The 26,907-nt window shown below is 44.6% G+C and overlaps 1 protein-coding gene across 7 annotated transcripts in view; it reads right to left on the bottom strand.

Annotated features, from left to right (window-relative positions):
- DNAJB2 (DnaJ heat shock protein family (Hsp40) member B2) overlaps positions 1 to 26,907 on the bottom strand; it is a 628,983-nt gene that overhangs the window by 518,527 nt on the left and 83,549 nt on the right. For all 7 annotated transcript variants that reach the window (XM_069616895.1, XM_069616890.1, XM_069616892.1 and 4 more), the window contains exons 2-3: positions 7,222 to 7,315; positions 3,034 to 3,143 (exon numbers count right to left, since the gene is read on the bottom strand). In XM_069616895.1, coding sequence (XP_069472996.1) covers positions 3,034 to 3,143; positions 7,222 to 7,286 — 175 coding nt within the window. In that variant the 5' untranslated portion in view covers positions 7,287 to 7,315. The remainder of the gene's footprint in view (positions 1 to 3,033; positions 3,144 to 7,221; positions 7,316 to 26,907) is intronic.

A 26,907-nucleotide genomic window follows, 5' to 3' on the forward strand; every position in this document is an offset into this window, starting at 1 on the left:
AGTTGTCTGCGTGCCGGTAGAAAACAAATAGAACAACGCAACAGTGGACACACCTGGAGTGTAGGAGTCCAGGAACCCTCCTGCTGCAGAGCGGGATACAAGGAAACAAACTTTAAAACATGATGGCGTCCAGTCACCTGCCACAGCACAAAGAGCAGCCATGACTATTCAAGGAACTAGCAGAAGTAAAATCAAATGGAAAAAAAGCGAAATTGCAGCAAATAAAACGTGCAAGCAGAGGGAGTACCTCTGTACCTGCTAATGGATACATTTGACACAAAAATAGACAAATATTTTGAAGTGAAGGAGAAGAACATTTTGGCTCATCATTTTGGGATCAAAAGAAAAGAAAAACCATACATGAATTTGTGATCCCGCTGAGAGGGCATGCCTTGAAGTGCAAATGTGGACACTGTCATGAACAGCACATGCGATATCAACTCATTATATGATGTATAAATTATAGAATTAGGAGCGCACACACACACATAGTATGAAAGGGGATGACCAGTCTTACAGTACCAAGAGATGCTTCAGGTGTGGTGATACCCATATTTAGCAATGGACAAGGAATGCAGGTCAGTACATTTAGAATGCAGAGAGTGGTAGGAAAAGACATTTGGCTAGATGTTATAGATCAGGGAGAGGTCACAATGGGATGGTGAAAGATGGGAATCTCCCAACCCTGTACTTAGGGCGTCAGGACACCTTCCTAAACTGAGATAGGTGCATCCTTAGGCTTACCTGTACCGTGGACGGACAGACTACGTGTTTTTTCAGAACACAAGTGTTGTATTCTAGAAAGCCAACCTAGAGGACCTGCAAGGGCTTTGCACACTTGGCATCAAGTGTGAGTAGTATGCAGAACACAGGTGTGATAGCAGATACAGTTACCAGAGGGCAACAACAAACAGAATGTCCACACAGGTGCATATAAAAATATACTATTTATAAAGAAAACACTAGGATTAAAGTCCAAAATTATTGTAATCCAAGTAATGCAAAATATGCACATATACCAATTACACACCACTTGTTTACACAGTTAAATAGGCACACACGCTGTTCCTGAAGTGAAAAATGGGACACTAATAACAGGCCTTCCAACATCATACGCCAATTGGAACACACATGTGAAGATTTCAAGTTGCAAGCTACTAGCCAACAATAGAAGGGTTATGTGTGATCTTACCGGCCACAATTGCCAAGTGGTACATTTTATTGTGGAAAAAAGACAGAAAGCCATTGATTATTTTTTTTATTTGGACTCCCAAGCATCCTGTCTAACCCTTAAACCCCATCCTGACCCATTGCAACCCCTTTACCCCACTACACTTTATTTATGTATTCAATGGTCCCTGTGCTTTTCAGTGTTTTTGTCCACTCTGAAATTTACCACTTTTTTTTTGTTTCAGATATTTTGACTGGATACCCAATAGAAGGGGACTTTCCACCTCAATTCTAAATATATACACAGCGCATTATTTATTACTCACCTTCAATACTTCGCTTTATAACCAGAGTTGTGTCCTACCCCTACAGACTCCCTTTCAAACTTTTATTTGAGCGGGTTTGAGTTCTATGGTTGAAAACTACCAGTCCGTAGGCAGTACTCCTATACCCAGGCATCCAGACACCACCCCTTTAGGCAAGGATACCTGCAGGCAGGATTCACGTTCGAATGCTTCTGAATTTACTAAAATCGGTTCTCACTTTCATAATGTGCCATGCGGGAAAAGTGTAGGGTCAGCATGAAGGTGGCACATTCCCTTGTTCTTGCAGTAGGGCCAGTTGATACTAAGCTGCTTGGTACGATTTGCTGATGTGGTTCATGAACAAGAGATTGGTGTGTGTGTACTGAAACCGTAGGATTTTAAAGTAAGAACGGGAGGGATTCCTTCCAGTGAAATGCTGGGCCACATATGGACCGGTTTCTTGTGGTGAGGGAAACTACAGTTAAAAGGTTAATTCTGTTTTGTAAGATTCCATTTTAGTCAGACATATTTATTTCCAAATCTGAAATAAATCGGGGTTGGATGTTGGCACCCGACAGCATTGCACAGCTAACACAAATATAATGCACACTGAAGCCGCTATTTTCTACTAGATCAAATAGCAGGTTTTCAGACATACTGAACCTATCCTCTCGCCACCAAACACTGGAGAGACGTAAGCACTGGGTGGATGAACGTTTTGAAAGTCTTAATGAAGGAATGAACAGGTTGTGACAGTAGGATTTCGATACTAAAGATTGAGAAGGGGAAAAGTGAGCCACAAAAATCCCAACTGATCGCACTGACTAGATCTTTTTACTACCACTGGATGTATGGTTTACCTTTGCTTTATAGCATAAATAAAACACTCCACTTCAAAGGAGCGGTCCCTCTGTCCTTAGCTAGTAAAAGGGGCATTGCGGGTGCAGGATCCCCTCAAAAGATTGTATTTAAAAAAAAGGGTGCACCCCTTTCAGCAAGGCCAGTGTTGACACACACCATGAAACCTTTCCCAGGATCGCATGCCAGAGGTTATATTGTGCAGGCGTCCACTTTATTGACCCATATTCTGCATATGAGTGCAGCAGAATTTAGAGCCGTTTTTCAAGCACTCTAGCTTGGAATCTTCAGGCCAGTGTTAAAGAGAAGAAAATAGCTTCACAGTCTATCCTGGGGAAGGCCACCACGGGCGAAACCAGAACAAAGAAATGCAAATACACCTGGACCTAGCAAGCGAAAGGATGAAGCAAGGCACAGAGAAAACTGTAAGTTTGCAGAGATCCTTCCAGGATTTGGAGAAAAAGGTTATGGTTTACTCTAACAATGCACCAATATCAAGTACCAAATATAGGGCACTTCTGCATATCGGATAAATGGGGTCATTTTTGAATGATCGCAAGGCACTTAACCCAGCATTAGGCTGTAGGTCAGCAGCATCAGAGGGAGGAAACAGCACTACACACAAGGGCTACACATGAACAGAATAAAAGAGAGAGAGATAGAGAAAGAGGTGACCAGGTGGGCAACCACAAAGGCTTACCATCCGAGAGGACTTCATAGGCTTCTGCGACTTCTTTAAACCTCTTTTCAGCCTGCTCCTTGTTTTCTGGGTTCTTATCTGGGTGCCATTTCAGGGCCTGTTTCCTGTACCTGGAAAGTAACGACAACTCTTCTCGTCACTACTACATTCAAGAGGGGCAAATGGAGGTAAGGTAGGAGGGACCAAAGTGTGAATCATCAGAGCAACACAAACATGCATAACAGGGCACTTCCTATCTTCCCAGACGTACTACAGGCATTATGTTGCTTACAGGTCAACAGGACTCAACTCCTGCACCCAAACACCCTCTTACACTCATCAGGTATGTCACTCATTTAATGGGCTTCCCTACCACCCACCTCGCGCCTAGAGGAACATTGCTCCATCTTGCTTCTGATCATCCTAAAGGTCTTTTCCTGCTATGCACCCTTTCTCTGGAAGAAATTCCCAATGCAGATAAGATTGGGTGCCCTCCTCCATCCTACACTTCAGGGAGGACCGGTAGGCCATCTTGGCAATTCCTCCAGTCAGCCCCATTCCTTGCCCTCTCAAATCTCCCAAACCCTCCGACGCAGGTCCTCTACCTGTTCCAGCTCCGTCGCCACCCCTGCACACTACTTGTAACCACCAGGGAGCATCCTCTTTGAACAGTACGACGTTGCTTCCCAGCTATGTTGGCGTACTTTATAAATCCACTACAATACAGATACACATAAGGAACAGATGTACGATATCAGAAGGTAATTTTGCCTGAAAAAGCGGTGTTGCAGAGGCTACTCAATGAAAAGGGCGATCTGCTCACGTATAAATTTGTAGTAAATCTAAACTCAAAATAATCCTAGCCGAGGCTGGCTTGCACTCCGTAATTATTACTGTGCTGCTCTTTTGCTAAAGTTATTCTTCAGATTTCAAAAGGTAATTTGTGCTCAAATTGTGGTTTATCTATACAAATATCAACCAGCACATGTTGCCACAGGGCCATTTCTCAAAGCTTTTTTATTAGGCCAGACCATTCATCTTAATTAAAACTAGCCATGGAGGTTAGATGGCAGGTGTCCCTTCGGGCTATCAGGGTTAGATAGCAGGCGGCTCTTTGGGTACAGTGCTTAGTTCCAGAAGCAGACTTGTTAAACATTCTTCAGACCTACATTTGCCATGCCTTTTAATTGTAAGTGGAGCGATATGCTCGCACCTGCTGTCCGGGCTCTAGTACACTACTGCACGGTCAGTAGGCTAGCACCATGCTCTTCCTCCACCGACCAGAAAGCAAATGGCAGGCCCCTTCTCATTCGCCCCTCCCACTCCAGTCTGCCTGAGGGCCCTTCCCCCTCTCTTAGGTACGTTAGGCAGGAAGTAGTACTTGGACTTCCCACTGGCCAAAGGGACCTTCTGCAGCTTGAGACCTCACTAAAGAGTAGTCTATTGGGCAGTTCAGGGACTAGGACTAATTTTGGGTGAATGTGATCAATGCAAAGGTATTCAAATACCCAACAGGCGAGCTGTAACCAATAAGTGTCCACAGTGGCTCTTCAATCCTTGGTACTTCCCTTACCTCATACTGATGGGATGACTGTGCCAGCCTGGGAGATGGCCCGAAATGGCGCTTTACAACACAAAGCAAAAAGCTGGACATAAATGTGCCTCAACCTGTCTGTGTCAAATTCCGCATTACAACAAACAAGGAGGAGGAGGAAACATCCAGGAATGCCAAGGTGTGTAGCGAGCAATACCCTTAAGCATCTCTTAGCCAGACAAACATGCAATGCACATATTTTATAAAAAGGCATGCAGAGAAGCCCATGTGCCTATCCAGATTATATGGAGGGCATGTGCGCTGAGCCATGTTTCGAAGAACCGAGGGGCGAAAGGGGGTGATCGGAAAGAAAAACATCCAAAAGTGCTGCCTTTTGGGGATGGCATCTCCAACAGATGATGGAAGTTCCTGGCCTTACGAGGATGCACTTATGATGGCAGTAGAGCATATAAGATTATTTGCAGGAAGCAGAGACCAAGACAACCCTATTGCCTTGTCAGTGCAGGTGCATGTAGTGCATAAACATGGCATCTAACTTGTTTCTAAAGAATCAATTTTGGACAGATGAAAAAACCATGGCAACATGTTCTATAATGGGACACTTGAAGTTCACTTCCTTACTCCAACCTGTAACAGTTTACACATCTGCCATTTTCTGCATCACCTAAGATTTTGTGTGATGGAGAGGTGGGGGGGGAAGGGGGGGGGAATATCCAAGTGCTCTGTATCAATATAACTTGTAGTTCTATGGGTGCATGCTTTATCCAATGCAGCAATATCACCTAGTGCACCCGGAAGCAGCTTCCACACTCTGATTAGGGACAGTAGACTCTGCTACCATACTAATTTGCAAGGAAATGTAGCTCTTAAAATAAAAATAAAAATACACATTTTTAAAAAAGGAGCACCAAATTCCAGTAAAATTATTGGCTTAAATAATACAATCAATAGATAAATAATAAATGTGGGGGCACTTGGCACATAAAACGGGTCTTAATCCAGATTGGAGCAGCATACCCAAACACAAAACACTGAAATGACCTACAAGGATAAGGGGAAAGTGGTATGGGAAAGACGCACTCAGCTGGCCAGAGATACAGACCCAGAACTGGTTATTTTAAATAGAAACCGCACAGCAGGCTGTACAGAAAATAGCCCAAATAAAGCCAACTACTATTTGTAGCTACTAGCATTCAAAACAACACGTCACCTCATCAGGAAATTCATGGGAAAGACCCATGTGCTATTGATTGTTAGTTTTATTGGACTAACTAGTATCTTGGCTTCTAGCACTCTATGTTTGTGCATTTAAAACAAGGATGGAGAACAGGCAGGTTCAAGTCTCAACGATCTAGTGGACACCAGAGAACAGAGGTGGGTGTGCTGTTTGCAAGCAGGATGGAAGGAGTGTGGACATTGAGAACCAAAAGAGGTTAACTTGGTAAAGCAGTTTTCACTCTCACAGTAAGCTAGCACTATCAACGAATTGCAACACGAGTGGGCACTATGCTATATGATATGATGTGGCATTCATAACGCGCCTGTACACACGTGTTTCTAGGCACGACAAGACCAAGAAGAGGAAAACAAGGGAGGACAAAACAACAATCTTACTGGGCCTTGTGTCTTTCAGATCACGCCACATGTGCGGAAGAGGGCAAGTGCCAGGGGGGAGGGAAATGGGGAGGGGAAGTACAGTTAACTCACAAGTGCAGCCAGTGGGTGACTCATAGGTGCAGAGATAAGGGACTGTAGGCTTGTAGATACAGACCCTTAAATGCTTGCGAGCCCGGAGGAAGTGACAGGGCAACTGGACATGCAGGAGCCTGGGCCCGAGTTCAGAGGATGACCAGTGCGCCAAGCAGTCAGGTGCATCAGCAGAGGAGAGGAAGAGAAAGCGGAAGCAAAAAGGAAGGTCTTGAGTTGCTTCCAGAACTATACTTGGGCCCATCAGCACAGAGTCAGAGGTATTTAAAAAAAAAAAAAAGAAAAAAAAGGAAACAAGTTAAATCTACAAAATAAAGGTCGTCCAGATGGGCAGTAAGGAGGATAGCCTTGTGGGTACTCTTATGGTGAGTGGTATTTGGTCAACTTTTTTGAACTATGCCCCTTTCATTCCTTGCCAGGGCATCTCCCGGTGCATTAGTGTGAGAATGGCAGAGGCCAGTTTGTGCAAGCCTTTTGGTAAACTTTGTCCCTTAAACTAGTAATCCTTGCCCAACTACTAACAATCAAAGTGCAGCTCACAATAGAGGTTTTCCCAAACAGGGTGTCCCTTTTTGCCCAAAGAACAAACAATACTGTAGAAGGGCTTTTTCGCCCTCCAGCAGTGAGCTCCATCTGTCACACAATACAGACAAACTCCACATAAAACAGGTGTCAGTTTTACCCTCAGAAAGCAAGGGCAATCTTCCCAAAATGAACCACATTGTATGAATGACATACATGTCTGAGAAAATATAAAAAAGGAGTGGAGTGAAAGAGGAATGAAGGGAAGGATGAAGGCATTAGCTTAACGTAGGATGGGATAGAAGCACGAGAGTTGAGTCATGGTCTTGCCTCCATCAGAATAGTACAGAAACACTGCATGGCACTTTAATGCAGCAGAAACCGGCCATGAAGTACCACAGAGAGGAAGCAGTAGATAGACTTACGCTCTCTTGATGTCATCCTGAGTAGCCTTCCGTGGCACGTTCAGAATATCGTAGTAATCAACCATGGCGTCCTGTGCTGGCAGCCGCCGGGTACCTGAAGAGAGCAAAGAGCACATGAGAGCAGGCCCAGATGGTGGAAAGGAGAATGGAGGGGAAATCACAGGGAGCAACAGGAACCAACTTCGGATGTGTGGTATCAGAGAGGGTGAGTGAGGCAATACCACTTGAATAGCCAAAATAGCAGTATGTGAGACAATTTACTCATGCCACCTTTCACAAGCACCAAATTCACACATTGGCTGGACAAGCAATAAAACAAAAACTGCAGTAGGGACACAAAACGTTGGTTATCCAACCATACCCAAAATAATACCATGAAACACAGTTGTATTGTGTGAAACAACTCAACCAAGTTGTAGGTCCATGGTACAGGTTCAATAAACCTTACACAAGACCAATGTTCTCTCTAATTATTTTTCCCTAAGTGCGGGAATGGTTAGCTTTTGTGCACACTTTACTTTCCATGTGTGCAACTTAATAATGAGGTAAGCCACTTTGTGAGAATGCATACTTCGTGAGCTGCCATCTCTGAAGAGTTTGGAAGGGTACGTCCCATTCCTAACCACTGCAATTCTTTACAAATCAGTGTCAAAGGTGCATCATACAACGTTTTTTCCAAACATATAGGCTAAAAAAATATGTTATATGTGATTATATGGAGAGCTTATCAACCAGTACAAGACTTCAAGATATGCCATAGTACCTACCAAAAGTACTCCAGTGCAGAGAAGAAAATCTGTATGCACAGAAAAAACTTTGTATCCTCAGGATAAACAATAAGTTTAGTTGTGGCTATTCATTTCTCGACAACGCCCAAAGACAATGCAGAAAGTGTTTTAATGCCATTGAAATTAAACACTAGTTTATTACAAAAACAAATATTGCTTATCCGGATTTAGTTGTCAAGGAATTCAGATAGGATCACATTTTTGCAAAAGGAATAATGGCAACTAAAAGGAGTGTGTAATAATACATGCAATAGGAGTTCATGTGCCACTTTAATGAAATAATTCAAGGGCCAGGGGAACATGCCTCTAGTTGTGCAAGGACAATAATTGCATCAGAATAGCTACACCACAGAATATGATCAGAATTCCTGTGTCTCTGCTTACTATCCACATTATGTTGTCCTGTGAGTTGAGTTGTGACAACATTTACTCAAAACAAGCCTTACAGCTAAAAGGCATATAAACATCAATTTGTACTATCTAAAAACAGGAAAATTTGGCCAACAAAAACGGGAAAGCAAGAACACATAGGAGCTGTCCCCCTGCTTCTGCCCACAAGGTGCCACAGATATGCATTTGAATCAGTGACCAGCAGAGCAGTGGCATAGGTAGGAGCTCTAATAATAGTACTGCACAATGTCAAGAGGAAAGAACATTTTAATAAGCATGAAATATCCCTACTGCCAAAGCTAATTATGATCTTACTCCCTCAAAAAAATTATTTGATTCCAAGTAGGGAGAAATTCGTATCAGAGCCCTGCTTTTAACACTGAAATGGGAGGTGAAATGACAGGGCACATAATGCAGCTTATTGTTTTGCCAACATTCCTCACCACAGCTGGGATAAAATTCAAAAAGAGCCTTACTGAGGTTTCTTCAGGACCCCCATTGAAGGCTATCACATATATTTGCCTTTTAGGTCAATAGCAGCAATGCTCAGGGGTACAACAGATTGAATGCCTTTTTCTTTGACCAGGGACCCCTCTTATGGCATTCACAGATATAATTTACAGAAGATGCATGGGAATGCTAGAGGCAATAAACGCAAACATATGATTATATTGAAAAGCCCTCAGCAGCAGAGAATAGAAAGAAACAGAAGGTACAGTTTCCTAGACTATTACTAGTGTTTATATTTTAGCAAACAACTCATTTCCTTCACTGTACTGTGCTGCCAGAACATCGGATTTCATTTTTGAAAGGTGTGGATTTGTTCTTCACTCTGAAGAAGTATTCTCTGGGCCCTTCACCCATGCCCCTCCCCGGCTCCTGTGCTGCCCTCCAATACTAGTTGACAGATAAACTGCTCCATAGTCCCCTTCACTGCATTTTCAGGCACCCTGACAATGTGGCCATTATTGCTCCAGGAGCGTGACTCCAAGTCATCGCACCTCATCCGGACTGTCGCTAGGTCCTTCTTCAAGCCGGCTATGGCATGATCATATTGCACAGCCTTGTCCTCTGTGCCGCTGATCCTGGCCTCGGCATCAGGAATGTGCCCACTTTCCTTGTCCGTCTTGGAGCGCAGGGAGCTAATCTTAGCAACAATATCATCAAATTTCACGGTTACAGCAGCAAAGCCACTCTGCATGGCAACCAAAAGGTGGTCCATTGGTGTAGCGTTAGCTGCACCCGTCTCTCAGTGTCATTCTCTTTGATTCTGTGTCCTGGAAATACGTAATGTGGGTCCTGCAGCCCTATAAATTCGAGGCTTACTTCCACAGTTGTGTGAAACTACTCTACTCCCGTCCCACGGCCAGTGTGCGGACCAACTCCATGTGGTCATGAAATGTGGTGTTATACAGGAGGGATGCGCCAGGGGTGTCCTCTACCTCCTTTACTGTGCACCAACCATCTTGCAGCAGTAATATGGGCCAAGCATGGGCATAGGGGATACATATGTCAGGGTCACTACAGGTCATATCACCGTACACCGATGACACCTTATTATATATATTGGTGATTAGGAGGTAAACCTAGACCCATTGATGGACAAAGTGCATACATTCTCCAAGTACTCAGGCTATATAGTGTCAATAAATCCAAGTTGTTCCCCCTCACAGAAGCTGCGCTTCCAATGCCCGACATGCAAGGGTCCCGCTGGGTGGATTTCCAGTTCAAATACTTGAGCATAAGGATCTCTAGAAAACAGCGTACTTTGTATGCAGATAATTATGCTGAATACATGCAACACCTCCAGGCTAAACTTAAGATCTGAGCTAAACTGGCAATTTCACTGATATATATTAAATTATACTGCTCTCCCCATTCATCTTTGCAGTTATCATGGAACCCCTGGCTTATTTAAAGCGACAAAAACACACGCGCATCAGTATACGGCTTTTGGGCCGCCCGAGATCATCTCACTGTTCGCTGATGATGCGTTACTTTACATCAGAGACCCAGAACAGAGAGAAGGGGATTCAAATGATTATATATCTGGACATCTTACTGATGGCAAGCAGCAAAGAGACACTGCAGTATCAGACAGAGTGGGTGAAGGAACTGCTAACATCACTAGTATTTCTGGTGAACTTAGGGAGAGGGATATAAGAAAATAGAAATCAATGTACATTAAAATTCCAAATTATATACCAGGTTTGAACTTCCATTGCCTCTTGTGATATTCAGTCAGACGGTGTGGTAGCCCATGCATACCGATCCATATATTCGATTGGCAATACGTAGTGCCTATTTATGTGATTAATAGGCCCCAGTTACCCAACTCCGAAATGTTATTAATCATGCTTGTTAGCATTATTGTCCATTATCCAACATTTAATTATTTGTATTCGTCAGTGCCCATTATATCCCAAATAAAGCCAATGTCCTCAAATTGTGGCACTCTGGGTACATGCATATATCCTTGGTCTTTAATGTTTCCTAAAGTTGTGATTTTGAGGCCATATGCACACTCACCTTATTTTCTTAATGGTTGTAAATGATGTCATAGTGAGATGGCTTCATTGAACGTATATGGTATAATTCACTCGATCCTGAAACAATATGCATACACAACATCCACCATATTGAGTCTGAATTACAATGGTCCCTTGTATTCTACTAATATTGCGTTTGGTACAATGTGCAGATATACATACACGGTCTGTCATGTCCGAATTAAGAGGAGGGCAACGTGTATCTAGACGTTTCAGGTTCATTTAGTTACTAGGGTTATACCGTTCCTCTTCTAGTTGTTTTGATGGTTATATATCGCATTGCGTTGTGTATTGTATACAACTAACTATTATCCAATTATTACTATTCCTGGTGTCCTTTGTCAGAATGAACTTTTGTAAAAAACCCATTATCCAGTATAGCTACCACCCTTAATATTGGATATACATCAGTAGCCTGACAATTCCCAAAAGGTAATGGTTCTTTGTATGTAAAATAACTAATATTAGAAACATACACCCCACTCGCCTTCATTTTGAGGAACGATCCCCTGCTAAGAAGAGCGATCAGCGTGTGTTTATTCGCCACGGTCACTATTTTTAAATCATATTTTTATTTTGTAATCAATGGATGATGTCACATGTTAGAAGTGTCCATCTTAGATGGCTTTAAATTGTACTGCACGTATCGGGAAGCATGTGCATTTAATTCCCTTTATGTTTTTTGCTAGATGGTGCTTATAAAGTATTAATTTGTGGTCAAAACGCTAAGATTGCCTCCAAGTAGATCTACAGCATCGAGTTCTGGGTACAAATACCCATTTCTATATAGACTGAAACCTTGCCTTTATATATATATATATATATATATATATATATATATATATATATATATATATATATATACATACATACCTCTAAAATGCACCACATACCTCCTGACTCAGTATGGATATAATATGTTAAGAGTAGAAAATTACAAATTCTGCAATCATGCACTAGCCACCCCCTGCTTGGTCAATAGGGTAGGTCAATGTTTACTGAAAATTAAGACTCTGTTGGTATACCTTCATATCATATACAACAGGGGTCAACATTGGGATTCATGGAGCAGGAGATGGCAGTAGCTCCTGGGTATCAGGATTTTATTCCGATTAGGAGCCATCTCTTCTGACCAGGAGCTATAAAATATAGTTTTGAAAATGTGTTCGTAGCTGTCTTTGAGGGACTACTAACAGTTTCTGCACTCCTTGCCAGAAACAAATAGAGAAACCATAAAGATTTGTTTTCTAGGTCTGTACGTCAGTGCCCCTAGCGCACATATCTTGTATTATGCTCTGTGAGCATGGTTTTGGACAGACGCACACCATGTCGAAGGAGTTGAATGTGTACCCCTTGTTCTGTGGGCTGTGGAAATAGGTTACTGTGCCATCAGATCACATTTTTAATACAAATCCACGAAATATATCTTCACATTGAAAGGTGTCCAAATCAAGTGTGTATGGGAGGACAGGTCCAGAAGACCCCCGCCCTCCCCGACAAGCCCTACCTACGAGAGGTTCATGGCTCGTCAGGGGCCCCCCTGTCACCAGGGCCCAGGTGATGGGGTGACTACTGATCGACACACGGGACTGATCGAATTGTACTGTAACGAACCATGGACACCATTTTGAAAAGCATCAGGACTCATTTTACATACCAGCGACCCGAATCCCAATGAGACAGCCTGCCTGCGAATGCTGCAGCTTGGCCCCCACTCACAGAGGGCCATGCCCTTCCCCGACGCCTCCACATCAGGGCAGATCCGCTGAAGGCCCGTTCTCACAAGCAACCAGACACGAACAAGTATCAGAACAAACACTGTATCATTTACCTTCCGCAGTACATCACTGTCCCCGAAGTGACCCGACTCGAGGTTCAAGTCTGGAAAATAACAGAAAACCATCCCAATAGAACAAGCCTCGACCCCGCATCTAACCCCTAACACGTAAACCATATGGTACCACCACCCTCCGCACATTAACCCCCCTCGATGTTCAACAACCCTCTGAAGCCAAACGATTCATAAGGGTTATTATATTAGTTATACGCAGCAATGTTTTGGGGATGGGAAGAACGTCATAAGTCGTGGTAAAGTAAGCATGGCCTCAGCTCATACACGGTACTGTGTGCCTGGACTACTTAATGAAAAGAAATTGGTACAGACCACCTAGTGCTAGCTAACGAATGCTGCCAAGTACAAAGGAAGTCAGAAAAAGCATTACTGCAAGCATATGTGTGCTGCACAGAGGGACACGTTTAAATGAGAATGTAATATCGCCTCTGAATGTATTGCTTCTATGCTCCTGAGTACACCACCAACCCTAATGCGACCTCATGTGTTATTCAGCTACTACTGTGTGAAACTGCTAAAATATAGTTGTTCGATGGTTAGTGATATAGGAGATACTACCAAATTGTTGTAGATAAATATAAAATAATACACAAATGTATAGACAGTAGAAATGTGTGACTGCTTTAATATCACTAACTTTATTAATCATTTCCTTGTTCTACATAGTGTGCAGCCCAAGCATAGAGAATTGCTCACACACATAAACCCAAGGCCATCTCCCCTCCCCTCCCACCAAGGCACGCCAGGCCAAGCTGGTGTGCGAGCAGCACAGCCTCAACTCCCCCCATTCTGCTGGACCCGCTTCAAGTATTTGCCAGAGGTACACCCTTGCTTATCTATTGGTACTCCGGTTCAACCCAAGTTAATGGGCCTCGGAGAGCAGATATCCAACCCTGTACTAACACATCATAAAGTAATTCTTCACTACATCTAACGAGACCAGAATGACAGTGCAGCTCACCTCATGCCCTCAGACCAGACCCCTAAGTTTATGACACCCGGTCAACAGGTCAGAAGTAACAGTGTCTTGATGTATTGGTAAAGCTTCACATTAGATGTATTCCGCTTGTGTCTTATTAACCTTTAGAGTAACCTATTGAAGGATTTACAGGACACCCGGAATTATCTAAACAAATGAATGTTGTGTGTGTGGCCACAAGGCCAGAATGTCAGGGCACCCGTCCATCAACAACACTGTCTGCGCCTGGCCTGGCAGCCCCACCCCGATGATCCCAGCTGACCTATCCGCCCCACGTTGGCACCACGTTGATGTCCACCAATCATGGAGCTGCTCGTCACAACTCCACCTATAGTTAGTCGACGCCCCCCAATCCCCAAGAATATGTGCCCCCTATAGTGTGTAGGTGTTTATGACGAAATTTTGTAATAAATAAGACTGTCTTTGCTATTGTCAGACAGAGCGCTCTCGGAGCTTGCAGAGTCCTTTGCATGCCCCATTTGATTAGATAAAGAACCTTTTACATTTACCCGCACTTGGTCTTGGCCTCATTCCCTCTTGGGGCGTGTCCGTTACTGCCTCTCATTGCGGGGAGGGTAATGCCTTTTGGGGACGCTTGCCTTCAAGTGTTAGCAAGTATTGTACAATAGTGGGATGCCAGTTATGAACAATCTATTTGATAAGGGGCAGACATATTGCATGGATTTCATTCAAGCAGCATCTATCTTCACTGCCCTGGACATAGTTCAGGTAGATGTGTGGCTGCATCATAATTTGTGTTGTACTGTGTATTCAGGCAGGAGACATTGAGTGAAATGTTATACTGATAGCCATGAATAGTGGCCGTGGAGGGAGGTTGCCGCCTATCTCGACATCTCAGGTAGTCGAGAGATCATTTGGGCGAGTCGCTCACGATTTCTTTGAAGCACAGCAGCTGTGGCCCTTCTAATTAGCACCATAAATGTCAGAGAATTTTCTACCCCAATTTGCAGAAAGAATGAAATCTTTGAAAGACACAGGAATAAGAAACAATTGAATGGCATGCTTTTCAACATATAGAACTCTGTTTTCTAAATATTGTGCATGCATGTCAAACTGCAATCGGCTTTTGTACATGACGCAATGCATTTACAATCTACAAACGCACCCCATTTTGCTTTAATTGAAAATAAAGTATTTTGGCAAACACATTTTATTAGTGCCTAATGAATAATTTGCCACAGAATTGTATTTTTCAAATTGTCTTGAGTTTTTAATTGGGGTTCTGAATAAATGTGAAGTTATGGTAGGGGGTACATATCTTTGAGGATTTGAGGCCTGCAGCTGCACTTTGGTGCAGGGCATTTTGGTTCCCGAGCAGTGTATTGGTAGCAACATCCTCTGGCCCCAGATCCCAATCCCATTAGCATGTGAAGATTAAGCAGGACAGGAGTCCCTGGTTCAGTACAAGTAATGCTGCTTTCGGTTCCAGCAGCAGCGGTGCTAAGCGAGCAGGTTGCAGGCACCAGAAGCCTTCGACGGATCCATGGCAAGCTTATGCTTTCCAGTGCTACACGTGGAGGTAGCCGAGAGCCGTGGTTACAGAGGGCACGCGTCCCGTTTTTCACCCGTTGATTACATAATTAGGAGCCCATAAGCAAACTGAGTGCCTACACTATAGATCAAGAGTAAAAGAAAAAGAACAAAAAACAAAACAGAACTGAGAGACGAAGTGAAAAATCTAAGTCAGGCAAAAGGAATCCACCCCACAATCACCCTGTATACGGGATACATACTCAATCAACATATACATTTGCTGCGGGATGAGAATACATGTATTAATCCAGAGGAGAATAATAATTGGATATGAAAACGGTGTCCAAGTGTACAATTGACCAGACCGAATAGGTTAGATCTGCGGTACCTACGAGGGATTAATCCCACTACATCTTCCATATCTCCGAATATTAGGACACAGAGATGATGTGGCTCACTCCAGCTCTAAGAGGCAAGACATAACATGATCTTCGCTTTATGTCCTGATGAAGGTCTACAACAGCAGATGGGCAAGATTGCTAGTGCCCAGCATATATGACCGAAACACGTGTCGACCAGAAAAACTGTTTGTAACATGAACAAACGGAAATTGACACCTGTATTAAGAAAAGGGTCCGAATATGTTGCCCAGGTATTTGTCTTAAAAATTGTATGATATTAGGTTCCATTTACACAAGAAATTGGAGAGTTGTTGTGTATATGCGAGTGAATGACGGAGAAATTGTGTGAGTCCAATATTATATAAAATTGGTGTTGAAAGTGTTTTAACAGCATTGTAGAATTATATTGATATGCTTATACATACATATATTTTTGTACTGATGGAATAAAATGACTTCAGGAATTAGAAAATCCTGTCACTCTCAATCTAGTGGTTCATTTTGCTATATCCCGTATCCTTCGCCCTGCCAGTGTTGACCAGAATACCACCCTCGCCCAACCGCCCTTGCCATCCCAACCCTTCCACTCCCAACCCTTCCACGACCTTTCTTAGCAAAATATATGCAACGTTTATATGCAGGGTCATGTTCATAGAGGTCTGGAAAGTTTGTTTCATTGATCCTAATCGCAACACAAGCAGTAAGGAGTAGGTAGATACAGACAAGAGGGTGTTAAAGCTGTGGAAATATTAGCTCTTCACTCCATTTCCTCCTTCCAACTCCCAGCTTTCCTTACAACCAATCAGCGCCCCTGATTGGGCGAACACTGCCCACTCCCCTTAATTGGGGAGGGAAAAGGCCACCACACCAACATCACATTACTGTCCCCCGTGGAGACTGAATGGAATTCTGGTCTTAGGCTTGTTCTTTCTCGCAGAAGCAGAAATTGTAATTGGTTAATGATAACGTGCTTAATACCCAGAGATTTCTAAGAGCGGACCCGGGGAATCGAACCTGTGTTGCTACGCGTTTTATTGTTTTTTATCTGGTTCAGGGGCAAAGGCCGGGACAGCAGTCCTGGCGGGGGCATAATTACGATTTTCCAGCGAGCAGGGGTTTCGGCACTACCATGGCAGGGCCCATTCTTATATAAAGCCAACCTGCCCCGTCGCAGGCCTTGGGAATTTAGACTGCTCCACATTACCCTCCCTAGGGGACAGAACAAGCGTGTCCCACTGGGGGTGACCTATCCCACTCTGGGGTCAAGGAATGCCCAAATAACAATTCCATCCCACCACTCATTAGGTCCAAGTCCTCAATGTTTCTTGGTAACTTGGGGGTTGAACAAGGTAACCATGTACAGGATCCCAACTTAAATGGCTTGTTTTTTTTTTTTTTTTTTATTCTCTTCATTTTATTTTCGTCAACACAAAAATGAGACAGCATTACATAGAAGACTGCATATAAAACATAAACCAATCACACAGCATAGTCAATCTATAATGTGTGGTCACCCGAAACCCTATCAGGATAATCGGATCCCTCCCAGGCCTGGGTTAATAGGTATAATTTGTATGGATCCCAAATGTTCCTGGGTCTTGTAATGGGGTGCAGGATGGCACAGTGTTCAATTTCAATGTAATGACAATAAGAATGTCCCTTTTCCACTGAGCCGGCCCTCCCCCAAACCATGGCCACTCTTCTCTTTGCCAAGAGCAACAAAGGACCCGCCAACTTCCTGGCATGCTTAGCAATTTCTTTGTACCCCAACAATGCTACCAGCGGGGAGGGAACTATAACTTCACCCACAATGTCCCTCGGTGTATCAAACACTCAAAGCAGTCAAATATTTGTGGACATTGCCAGACCAAATTAATAAAGGTCGCTGTCAAACATTCATCAGAGATTCCTAGATAAAACCTATGTAGGACTGTCGAGGTGTAATAAAATTGCTGCAAGAATTTGAATTGTATCAACTTGAATTTACCACTAATAGCCACCCCCTTGACCTGTGCACAGCAGTACCGCCACACGTCATCAGGCAGCGGAATCCCCAATGACGCAACCCATTTTCCATGCACCCCAGTAGTCCACCCCACCTATCTAGGATCTTGCTGTATAAACTGGAGACCAAATTCCCGCTACCTTGCGCTGCCATCATGTCATTGAGCAACAGAGCAACGTCAGGAGCTTTAGTAAATGAAGGTAAGGACTCCTGTGAGTGGTCTTGAATCGAAAGTATAAAAACCAGTCAAACGCATTTGTGGTCCCCAATTGTTTAAACTCTTTCCAAGTGAGAAAGCATCACTGCGGAAAAAGGTCAAGGAATGTATACTACAGGCAAAAGGGGAAAGTATAAGACTTCTTGATGCGACTTGCATTCTATACGTCGCCAAGCTCTGCACGTACCCCCAACTATGTGCTCCGCCGTGGCCATACATCGCGGAGGAGTAAGAATCACAGACCTAAGAAGTGCCGGTGACGCCAAGGCCCTCTCAATGCGCATGTGTGATCTATCTGGGACGGGAGAAAACCAGTACGATCGAACAACGAAACAAAGTTTGCGCCGGATCATAATAGGTTTCTAGATCGTGGGGGGAAGGATGGGGGGTTGAGGGTAAATAATTTTTTTGTCCAAATCCACCCGGGGTTGCTGGTTGCTTACCTGCCCAAATGAAACTAGATATTAGGGAGTTCACCCCCTAGAAGAAGGATCGCAGAATCAATAAAGGGACATTTAGAAAGGTGTAGAGAAACCTAGGCAAGAGTATCATTTTAACGAGAGACATTCTACCAAGAAGGGAAAGCAGGAGGTTCTGGCATTTGTCAATCACGCCCCAAGTCTGGTCTAATAACGTTACAAATTTCTTTTGGAAAAGGGTAGTGGAAGATCTGGACAACTCTACTCCTAACTGTCTAGGTGACACTGAAATCTAAGACCGTGCTGATACACTTCCATCCGGTCTGTTAGTGGAATAAAACACTGATTTAGTGGTATTGATTGTTAAACCAGAAAATCTCCCAAATTCAAGAACATCCACAATTAAGGGCGCCAAGTTAACAAAAGGGTCTGAAACGTACAACACCATGTCATCTGCATATAGCAAGACCACAAGCTTATGCATAAACAATTGGACCACTCTGTGGATGGATCAGTCTCGTATTAACTCGGCTAAGGGCTCAATAGCCAGTGCAAATAACAGGCAGGAGAGAATTTAAAAAATAATAATAATCGCGCCACAGGAGCGGTATACAACAGGGACACCAAAGAGTCAAATTCGTACCCTGCTCCCATTCTTCTCAGTACCGAGAAGGGAAAGGGCCACTCCACAGAGTCAAATGCCTTCTCAGCGTCTAACAAGATGGCCACTATGGGGTGTTGTTGGTCAAGTGCTGAGAAAAAGACCAAACATTCTGCGCAAACCATAGGAGGTGGAACTTCAAGGTATGAAGCCCACCTGATCTGCCCTTACACATTTAGTCATCAAGGGAGCCAACCGAGTAACCCGTTCATTCTGTTTAGGTGCGGGTCCATCACGGCGTTAAAATCCACTGCCCAAAGATAAACACTGAGGAAACCTCAGCAGCTGCCTTTCAATACACTCCAATGACTCCAGCCATTCAGAGTTGGGACCATAATAGTTAACCAATGTAATGACCTGGCCACCTACCACCTCATTAACAAACAACGTTCTGCTGTCTGTGTCCTTTACAACTTCTACAAGGCGAAAGCCTACTGTCCCGCCGACTAAAAAGCACACCCCTCTGGAGTAGCCATAATAGGAGGAGAAGTATCTATGACATCCCCATGATTTGGCAAATTGTGATTCCACTGGGGCAGCTAGATGAGTCTCCTGTAAAAACGCCACCTGGTGCCTTTGCATATATAGTAATACTCTTCAGGCCTTACATTCCACGCCATACCCAACCACACATTAGTCATTCATACCCTGCCACCAGAACAATCTCCCGAATTATCACCAACTGATTACCCCAGTTGGCCAATAACATGACCAACCAGACCTCCTCAGATGGAGACCCCAAAAAAAGAGGATAAATATTACCATCTTTTATGAATTGAGAATGTGCTGTCTGAAACAACAACCAACCGAACCTCCCACCAAAATCACCCCAAACCCAACCTGCAAGTTACATGCCCCCACCATCACCCCAAAACACATTCTGCCACCACTGCCAACCAGTGTGGTTAATGCACACCTCAGCCAGGCGAGGCAACAGCTACCTGCGATACGGATGTGTACAAATCACCCCAGGACACCATCACAAGGGCCATCAGGGTTATTCCTATTCATTGGATTCTTGGTGCCACTAGACAATCCATCCCAAAAAAATAAAATAAATAAATAACGCTTGTTCCGGCGCTGCAAAGAACAATACCCTCCTATTGTGTTAAACTCGGAGCCTTGCAGGAATTGCATATTTTAGACCCTTTGCTCAGAGTCTTAATGTTTATAAATGTTCTTCTGGATGCCTGAACCTTGTTGGAGAAGTCTGGGAATAGCTGCACTTGATCCCCCTTATATAGGAGGGTGTCGCTTGTTCCCGAAAACGGTGCAAGGCAAAGTCCCTGTCTCTATAATTGAGCAGCCTGGCAATAATTGGTTGTGGCAGTGCTCCAGGTACTAAGGTCTCCAACCCGGTATATGGTGAGCCCACTCCACCACAAACGCTGAAGAAAAACCATCAGGATCCATGACTTCACGTACGATAGCTCCCACCAGCAATTCCATTGAGCCAGAGTCCACCCACTCCAGGAGTTTCACGATCCTAAGTCTGTTCCGGCGGGACCTCGATTCCAGGTCGTTCGGTTTCTCCGTCAATTCTTTAATCACTTTTTTCATCTGGGCCACTTCTAGGGAGGTCGAAAAGATTTCCTCCTCGACAGTAGAGGGACGGGTTTCGGCCTCATCCAATCCATCACTGTTTGTTTAATCTGATCTGCATGTGGTCAACCTAGCAGGGCAAAGTGTCAAGTTTGTTGAACAAGTAGTGGATGCCCACTCGTAACTGTGAAAGCATGTTTTAATGTCCTACAGCGCCGCTTAGGAGGCAGTGGCTTGAGGCTCATCTGCAGACTCTGCCCCCAATTCCACTTTGGTGGATTGTTTGCCCTGGGGAGTGTGGGGGGGGGATGGGGAGGGGAGGGGAGTCGAAAATGAAAGTTTTGACTGAGTGTAATCAACACTGACAGCCAGTAGCAGTGTTCCGCAATGGGCGTCAAGACTATCAGGTAATCCCTGTGAGATCCCTCTGGGAAACCTTACGCATGCCAAGTTCCAAGTGACCAAGTGCTCTCAGAGGAGAGGGAAAACATTTAGTTTTTTAAATCTTAGCAGGTGCGCGCGTATCACAACCAAGCAGCCAGGTTATTGAATGCCAGCAATGAGTTCTACGGCGCAGCTCTACAGGTTTATCGCCGGCAATCCAAGCAGTCTACAGCCTCTCTGTGCAATCCTTGAATGCTGTGTCAGGCAGAATATAGCCACACTGATGCCAGGCTGTCCCAGCGAGTATCTCGGCAGTAACTGCTCATTGCGTTACCTTGCGACAAGACGGATGTAGGGCAGGGCTCTGCACTGCTCCCTCGTCACGATCCAACTCACCTCCAGTGGCTCTCCTGAGCAGATCTTGTTGGCCCCACTGTTTGCCACCACTGGGGACACTGTGCACCCTTTCATGTCCGCTGGAGTTTGTCAGTTATTGCGCGCGTTGACAGTGCATTCACCCGACTCACCGGGCCGAGTTCGCAGAGGAACAGGTGGGAAAGCACCACCATGGTTAAACGACAAAACCTGCAGGGTGCTAGAGACCTTCACATGGGTAGCAGGCGCGCACTGAATCACCCCTCTCCCCAGCCAGAAGCACAGGATTTTTCCCGGATTTGACATAGGCGAGCACAGAGCTCACAGGATGGTGGCCTTTTTGGCAGGGGTCAGGAGCGCCCTCCATGGCTTGGTTTCTATCCTGTACTGGTTAGGAAATCAAACACTGGATGTCAGCAAACAAGAGAGAGAAGTAGCCGGAGCGCAAGAAACACCAGCCTGTGCAGAGAAGAGAGCCCTTCCCTCACAGGAAGAAGGAAGAACTGTGCTGTTAAGTCGTGGGAAGAGAGTAGAGGAAGCCTACAGAACGCTGGCGCTCGTGGACCAGCAAAGAACCCGGTACCGCTGCAGGTGAAGAAACCGTGGCCTCGCCAGGAGCAGAGGGTTTAAGTCCCTCTGGAAACATCTAGAGCCTGTCCATCCATAAACGGGGCCACCGACGAGAGAGACGCAATAGCACAGACTGCAACCAGGTCTAAACCGCAGGTCCGCACTGGACAGAGACGGCGAAGCCACAGAGACACACTGCTGCTGGAAGAGAGGTACACAATGTGGTACCGAGAGCGCGCAGGGGATGGGGAAGCCACAGCAACGGCCAGACTGGGCTCCAAATAGAAATACCCCAGGAGTGGTTGAGAGAAGCAAATCCCCGGGGTACAACGTCCTTTCATCGCCATACATTTCAAAGCCTGGCATTTAAACGTGCACATTAAAACGAAAATGTTTATCGAATTTGTTAAGGGGCAGATAAGGGTTTGGGTGGGTAGTGAATAGGTAAAGATAGGTGGAGGAAGTGCGGAATTGAACCCGTTCCCCATAAAAAACAAAACAAAATTTGATTAACATTTTCTTTATAATGTACACGTTTAAGTGCCAGGCATTGAAATATACGGTGATGAAATGACATAGAACCATCTCCAGACAGGGATACATAGGCCTGTAACCCATGAAGGACTGACCATACAAGTAATACAGGAAGGGATGAGAGAAACAAGCTACTAAGCAGGGGTGAGGAGGCACGTAACCCAGCCAGGATTGAGAAACCAGTTACACCATGAGGGGCGGAATGAAAACACACACCAAACAGGGCTGACCAAGTCTGAGGCCTACCCGAGGGTGAAACATTCAGACAACAAGGAGTGAACTTTGTTTCTTTTGTAAATACCAACCTTTCCTGATACAGAAGAGAATTCCCAGGAGACGGGATAAAGTAAAGACTGTCTGGATTACTAGGATATTGTCTTGACCTAAAAGAAAGCTGAGACACATTTATTTTGTTGGAACTTTTTGACACTTTACAGAAGTGGAAGTGCCGCCCCCAGGTCTGTCAGCGCCCTGTACAATATTTGTGCACAGCCCCGCCCACTGTACGAAACCACTGCTTTATTTATTTTCCTCACCCTAACAGCAGACCCTGTCATATCCCACAGAAGGAGATGGTCGTTGTGGCACCGTTGGTCCCAATCACGGGTGGCGGCCATTGTTTCTCCCAAGATGGCGACGTCGTCCGATTGCAGTATTCCAGTCTTGCAAGGGATGCTTGCAACCTTTGCTCCACCCCCTCAGCAAGGATCTGGTTATCTTGCGGCAGGCACAACGCTCGAGTGCGTTGCTACTCTTCCCAGTCAGCGCTTCGTAAGTTCGTCTCTAGGCTTATACTCTTACTAAACTGCTCATTACACCTTGCTAATACCTTCCACTGTTTCTGTCTTTTAGAAGCTTTCTTATCGCACTTCAAGGGCAGAGATTCCGCCTCATAACCTCGGCTTTCGAGTGTTAGAACGGCTCGAGACAGATCCTTTTCATTCCACCTGTCACCGCTCGCCTCAATCTGAACACATCGCATACATTTATTCATTTCCCAACTGCGGAATTCAGAAGGTTTTTTCTTTGCATCACAATCCGAATCTGCCGTCGGGTACCTTTCTCCCCGTCTCAATTGTTCCTTTGGCATTTCAGAAAGGTCCACCTGTTTCTAAAGTCAGGTCTTTCTTGTTTCCCTTACACACCCTATTAGATTCCCAAAGTTACATCACGAGATCCACTAGTTCAGAAACCCTGTGTTTAACAGAAGGAATTCATACACATGCAATCCTGAGACTTTATAGGACACCACCTCCCTTATAAAGGGTAACTATTTGGCAACTAATATTCTACTTCCACTCTGTCTTTCTGTCCAACATACCATTCTCTAATTGTTACTTTCGTTATTTTCCTTGGGTATTGTATCCAGTCTCCTGGAATTGTGTCAGAGATTCGCCCTAACCTGCTCTTCAGAGAAGACGTCCATCAGCTGAGGCGATCAGGGTTTTCTTCCCCAGAGGGTTTCCCTGGGGAGTTCATTCCTTCCTGGTGCAATTGAGCACGGGTTAGGAAGAGATTCCCCCGGGGGACTGCTCATATTCAACACATTCGAGCTACTGGATCAGGTCAGTGGGTGCATGTTTATGGGGAACCATTATTATTCCTGGAAACTGTAATCTCAAAATAGTATTTTACAGTTAGCAACGCCCAAAATAGAATCATACTATTATTATCATAGTTCTTTTCTATTTTACATTCGGTTTCCAGGAGTTATAATTTGCCCTCTTGCGCGCTCACTGAAATGGATCCGGCTCAACAACAGCAATTGTTGGCGGCAGTTCAGTCGCTAACGGCCGAAGTCCAAACACTTAAACAAGAGAATGCTGTATTACGACAAAACATGGTTAGGTCCCCTAGTTGTTCCGAACTTCCTCCTGGACCTTTACCCGGAGGACGTTATGATGGAGACCCGGTTAAGTTGAGAGAGTTTTTAGAATCTTGCACAGTGCAGTTTACCTTTAAAAATGCATTTTTTCACACTGATAGGGATAAGGTGGGACACATGATTGCTCACCTTACCGGTCCCGCTCTAGCCTGGGCTACTCCTTTAGTTACTTCAAACAATCCAATTCTGGATTCATATCCTGCCTTTGTTAATAGTCTTAAGACCATGTTCGGTAGGCAGGAGATCATCGTTTCAGCCCAAGAACAACTATTGGATTTTCGTCAGGGGTCTTTGGATCTCTTGGTCTATATTACTCGCTTTAAACAATTAGCAGCAGGAACGTCCTGGGCTGATGACGCCTTGATTACACTTTTTAGGCGGGGTTTAAATGAAGAACTAAAGGATGAGGTCTCTAGGGTTCCTCGACCACCTAATTTGGCTGAATTAATAACTATGGTTATGCAGATGGACTACAGAATTTTGGAAAGACGTCAGGAAAAGAGACGACAAAGGAATTTTCGGTCCCAGCCTGACAATTCAATTATCTCCCCCAAGGGAAACATCTCTGACGAACCCATGCAGATAGGTGCTGCTCGTGGTCCTTTATCCGCTGAGGAGCGACTTTGACGACGCACCTTAGGGTTATGCATGTATTGTGCCTCCAAGGAGCATTCTTTACAAGATTGTCCGATCATTCTTTCTCGGAAGCAGGGAAACGCTCGAACCCGACCGTCAGGGGAACCACGGTTAGGAAATCAGTGAGCGGTTCCCCTTCTTACTCCATTTCTTCCTAAATTACAGATGTCCCTGAGACCTCTATGTTGGTCCTGAAGGTTACCTTTTCTTGTGATTCTTTGGGTTTAATTGAGGTACCCGCTTTGGTGGATAGTGGGGCAGCAGGTAATTTCATTGATGATATTTGGGCGGCGAAATTTAGAATTCCTCGTTCGTCCAAATCTATTGCTATTCCCGTGGAGTCAGTAGATGGGAGTCCATTGGTTTCGGGTCCCATCAAGGAACATACGGTACCCTTACGGATGTCCGTTTCCACTCATAGGGAAGTCATCACATTAGACATTATCAGGACTGCCCATTATCCTGTGATATTGGGATTACCTTGGCTTAGAGTGCACAACCCCTACATTAATTGGTCAGCAGGAACATTTTTTTTGGGTTCTGTTCATTGTCAAGCCCATTGTTTTCATCACGGAGCTGGTGAATTACTTTCTGCCTCGTCTCACGGGGGGGAGGGGTTGAAGACTGCTGTGCTAAATCAGATTCAGGGGATTCCTGAGCCTTATCACTCTTTCCGCAAGTTATTTTCCAATGCTGAGTATGCCGAACTGCCTCCTCATCGTAGGGATGATTGTGCCATTGAATTACTTCCGGACCATCCTATTCCCTTTGGTCGCTTGTATGTGCTATCCGCTAGGGAAAAGGAAGTGCTAAAGGAGTATCTTCGCAAAAATGTGCGCAATGGTCTGATCGCTGAATCCTCTTCCCCTGCAGGGGCTTCCTTATTTTTTATTCCCAAAAAGGACTCTGGTGAACTTCGTCCTTGTATTGACTTTCGCGGATTGAACAAGATTACGGTCCCTGATCGTTATCCTATGCCCCTAATCGTGGACATCCTTGAAGCCATTAAGGGGGCCAGGGTTTTCACCAAGTTGGACTTGCGGGGAGCCTACCATCTCATTCGCATCAAAGCGGGGGATGAATGGAAGACGGCTTTTAGGACGCCGTTTGGACATTATGAGTATCGGGTTATGCCGTTTGGATTATCTAATGCACCTGCAGTCTTTCAGCGCTTTATGGACCATATTTTTTCTGACATTCTTCTGCATTCTGTTATTGTATATCTTGATGATATTTTGGTTTTTTCTACTACACCCGCAGAACACGTTGGTCATGTTACAGAGGTTCTACAGCGCCTTCTAGACAATCATTTGTTCTGTAAGCTGGAAAAGTGTGAATTTCATCAAGACAGTGTGGCATATTTGGGATTCATTCTATCTGCTCAGGGGGTCTCTATGGATCCTCGGAAGGTTTCTGCTATCCGAGACTGGGCTTCTCCCAATTGTGTTAAGGATATTCAGCGATTCCTGGGGTTTGCCAACTTTTATCGGCGATTTATTCCTGGATTTTCTGAGATCATTTTACCGTTAACGGCTCTCCTCAAGAAAGGGGTTCCATTTCATTGGTCTGTGCAGGCAGAAGGAGCTTTCGCCTCCCTAAAGGACTGTTTCATGTCTGGGCCTATTCTACTCTCTCCTGATCAAGGAAAGAAATTTATTGTAGAGTCGGATGCCTCCCACTTCGCTCTTGGAGCAATCCTTCTTCAGGAAAATGAACAGGGAGTGGAGTGTCCCGTTGCGTATATGTCCAAGACCCTTTCTCCTTCGGAACTGAACTATACAGTGCTTGAGAAGGAGTTGCTTGCCATTAAACGGGCTTTTGAGGAATGGCGACATTTGCTGCTAGGAGCCCAATTTGCGGTGGAGGTTCGGACAGACCATCATAATCTTCGAGCCCTTCAGAATGCACAAACTCGGAATAGCAGACAAGCCCGTTGGGCTCATTTTTTTTCTCCCTATGAAATTGTGTTTACCTTTATTCCTGGCAGGAGTAATTTAAAGGCTGA

Source organism: Ambystoma mexicanum, chromosome 9, assembly GCF_040938575.1.
Source record: "Ambystoma mexicanum isolate Mex_15411 chromosome 9, UKY_AmexF1_1, whole genome shotgun sequence".
NCBI lineage: Eukaryota > Metazoa > Chordata > Amphibia > Caudata > Ambystomatidae > Ambystoma > Ambystoma mexicanum.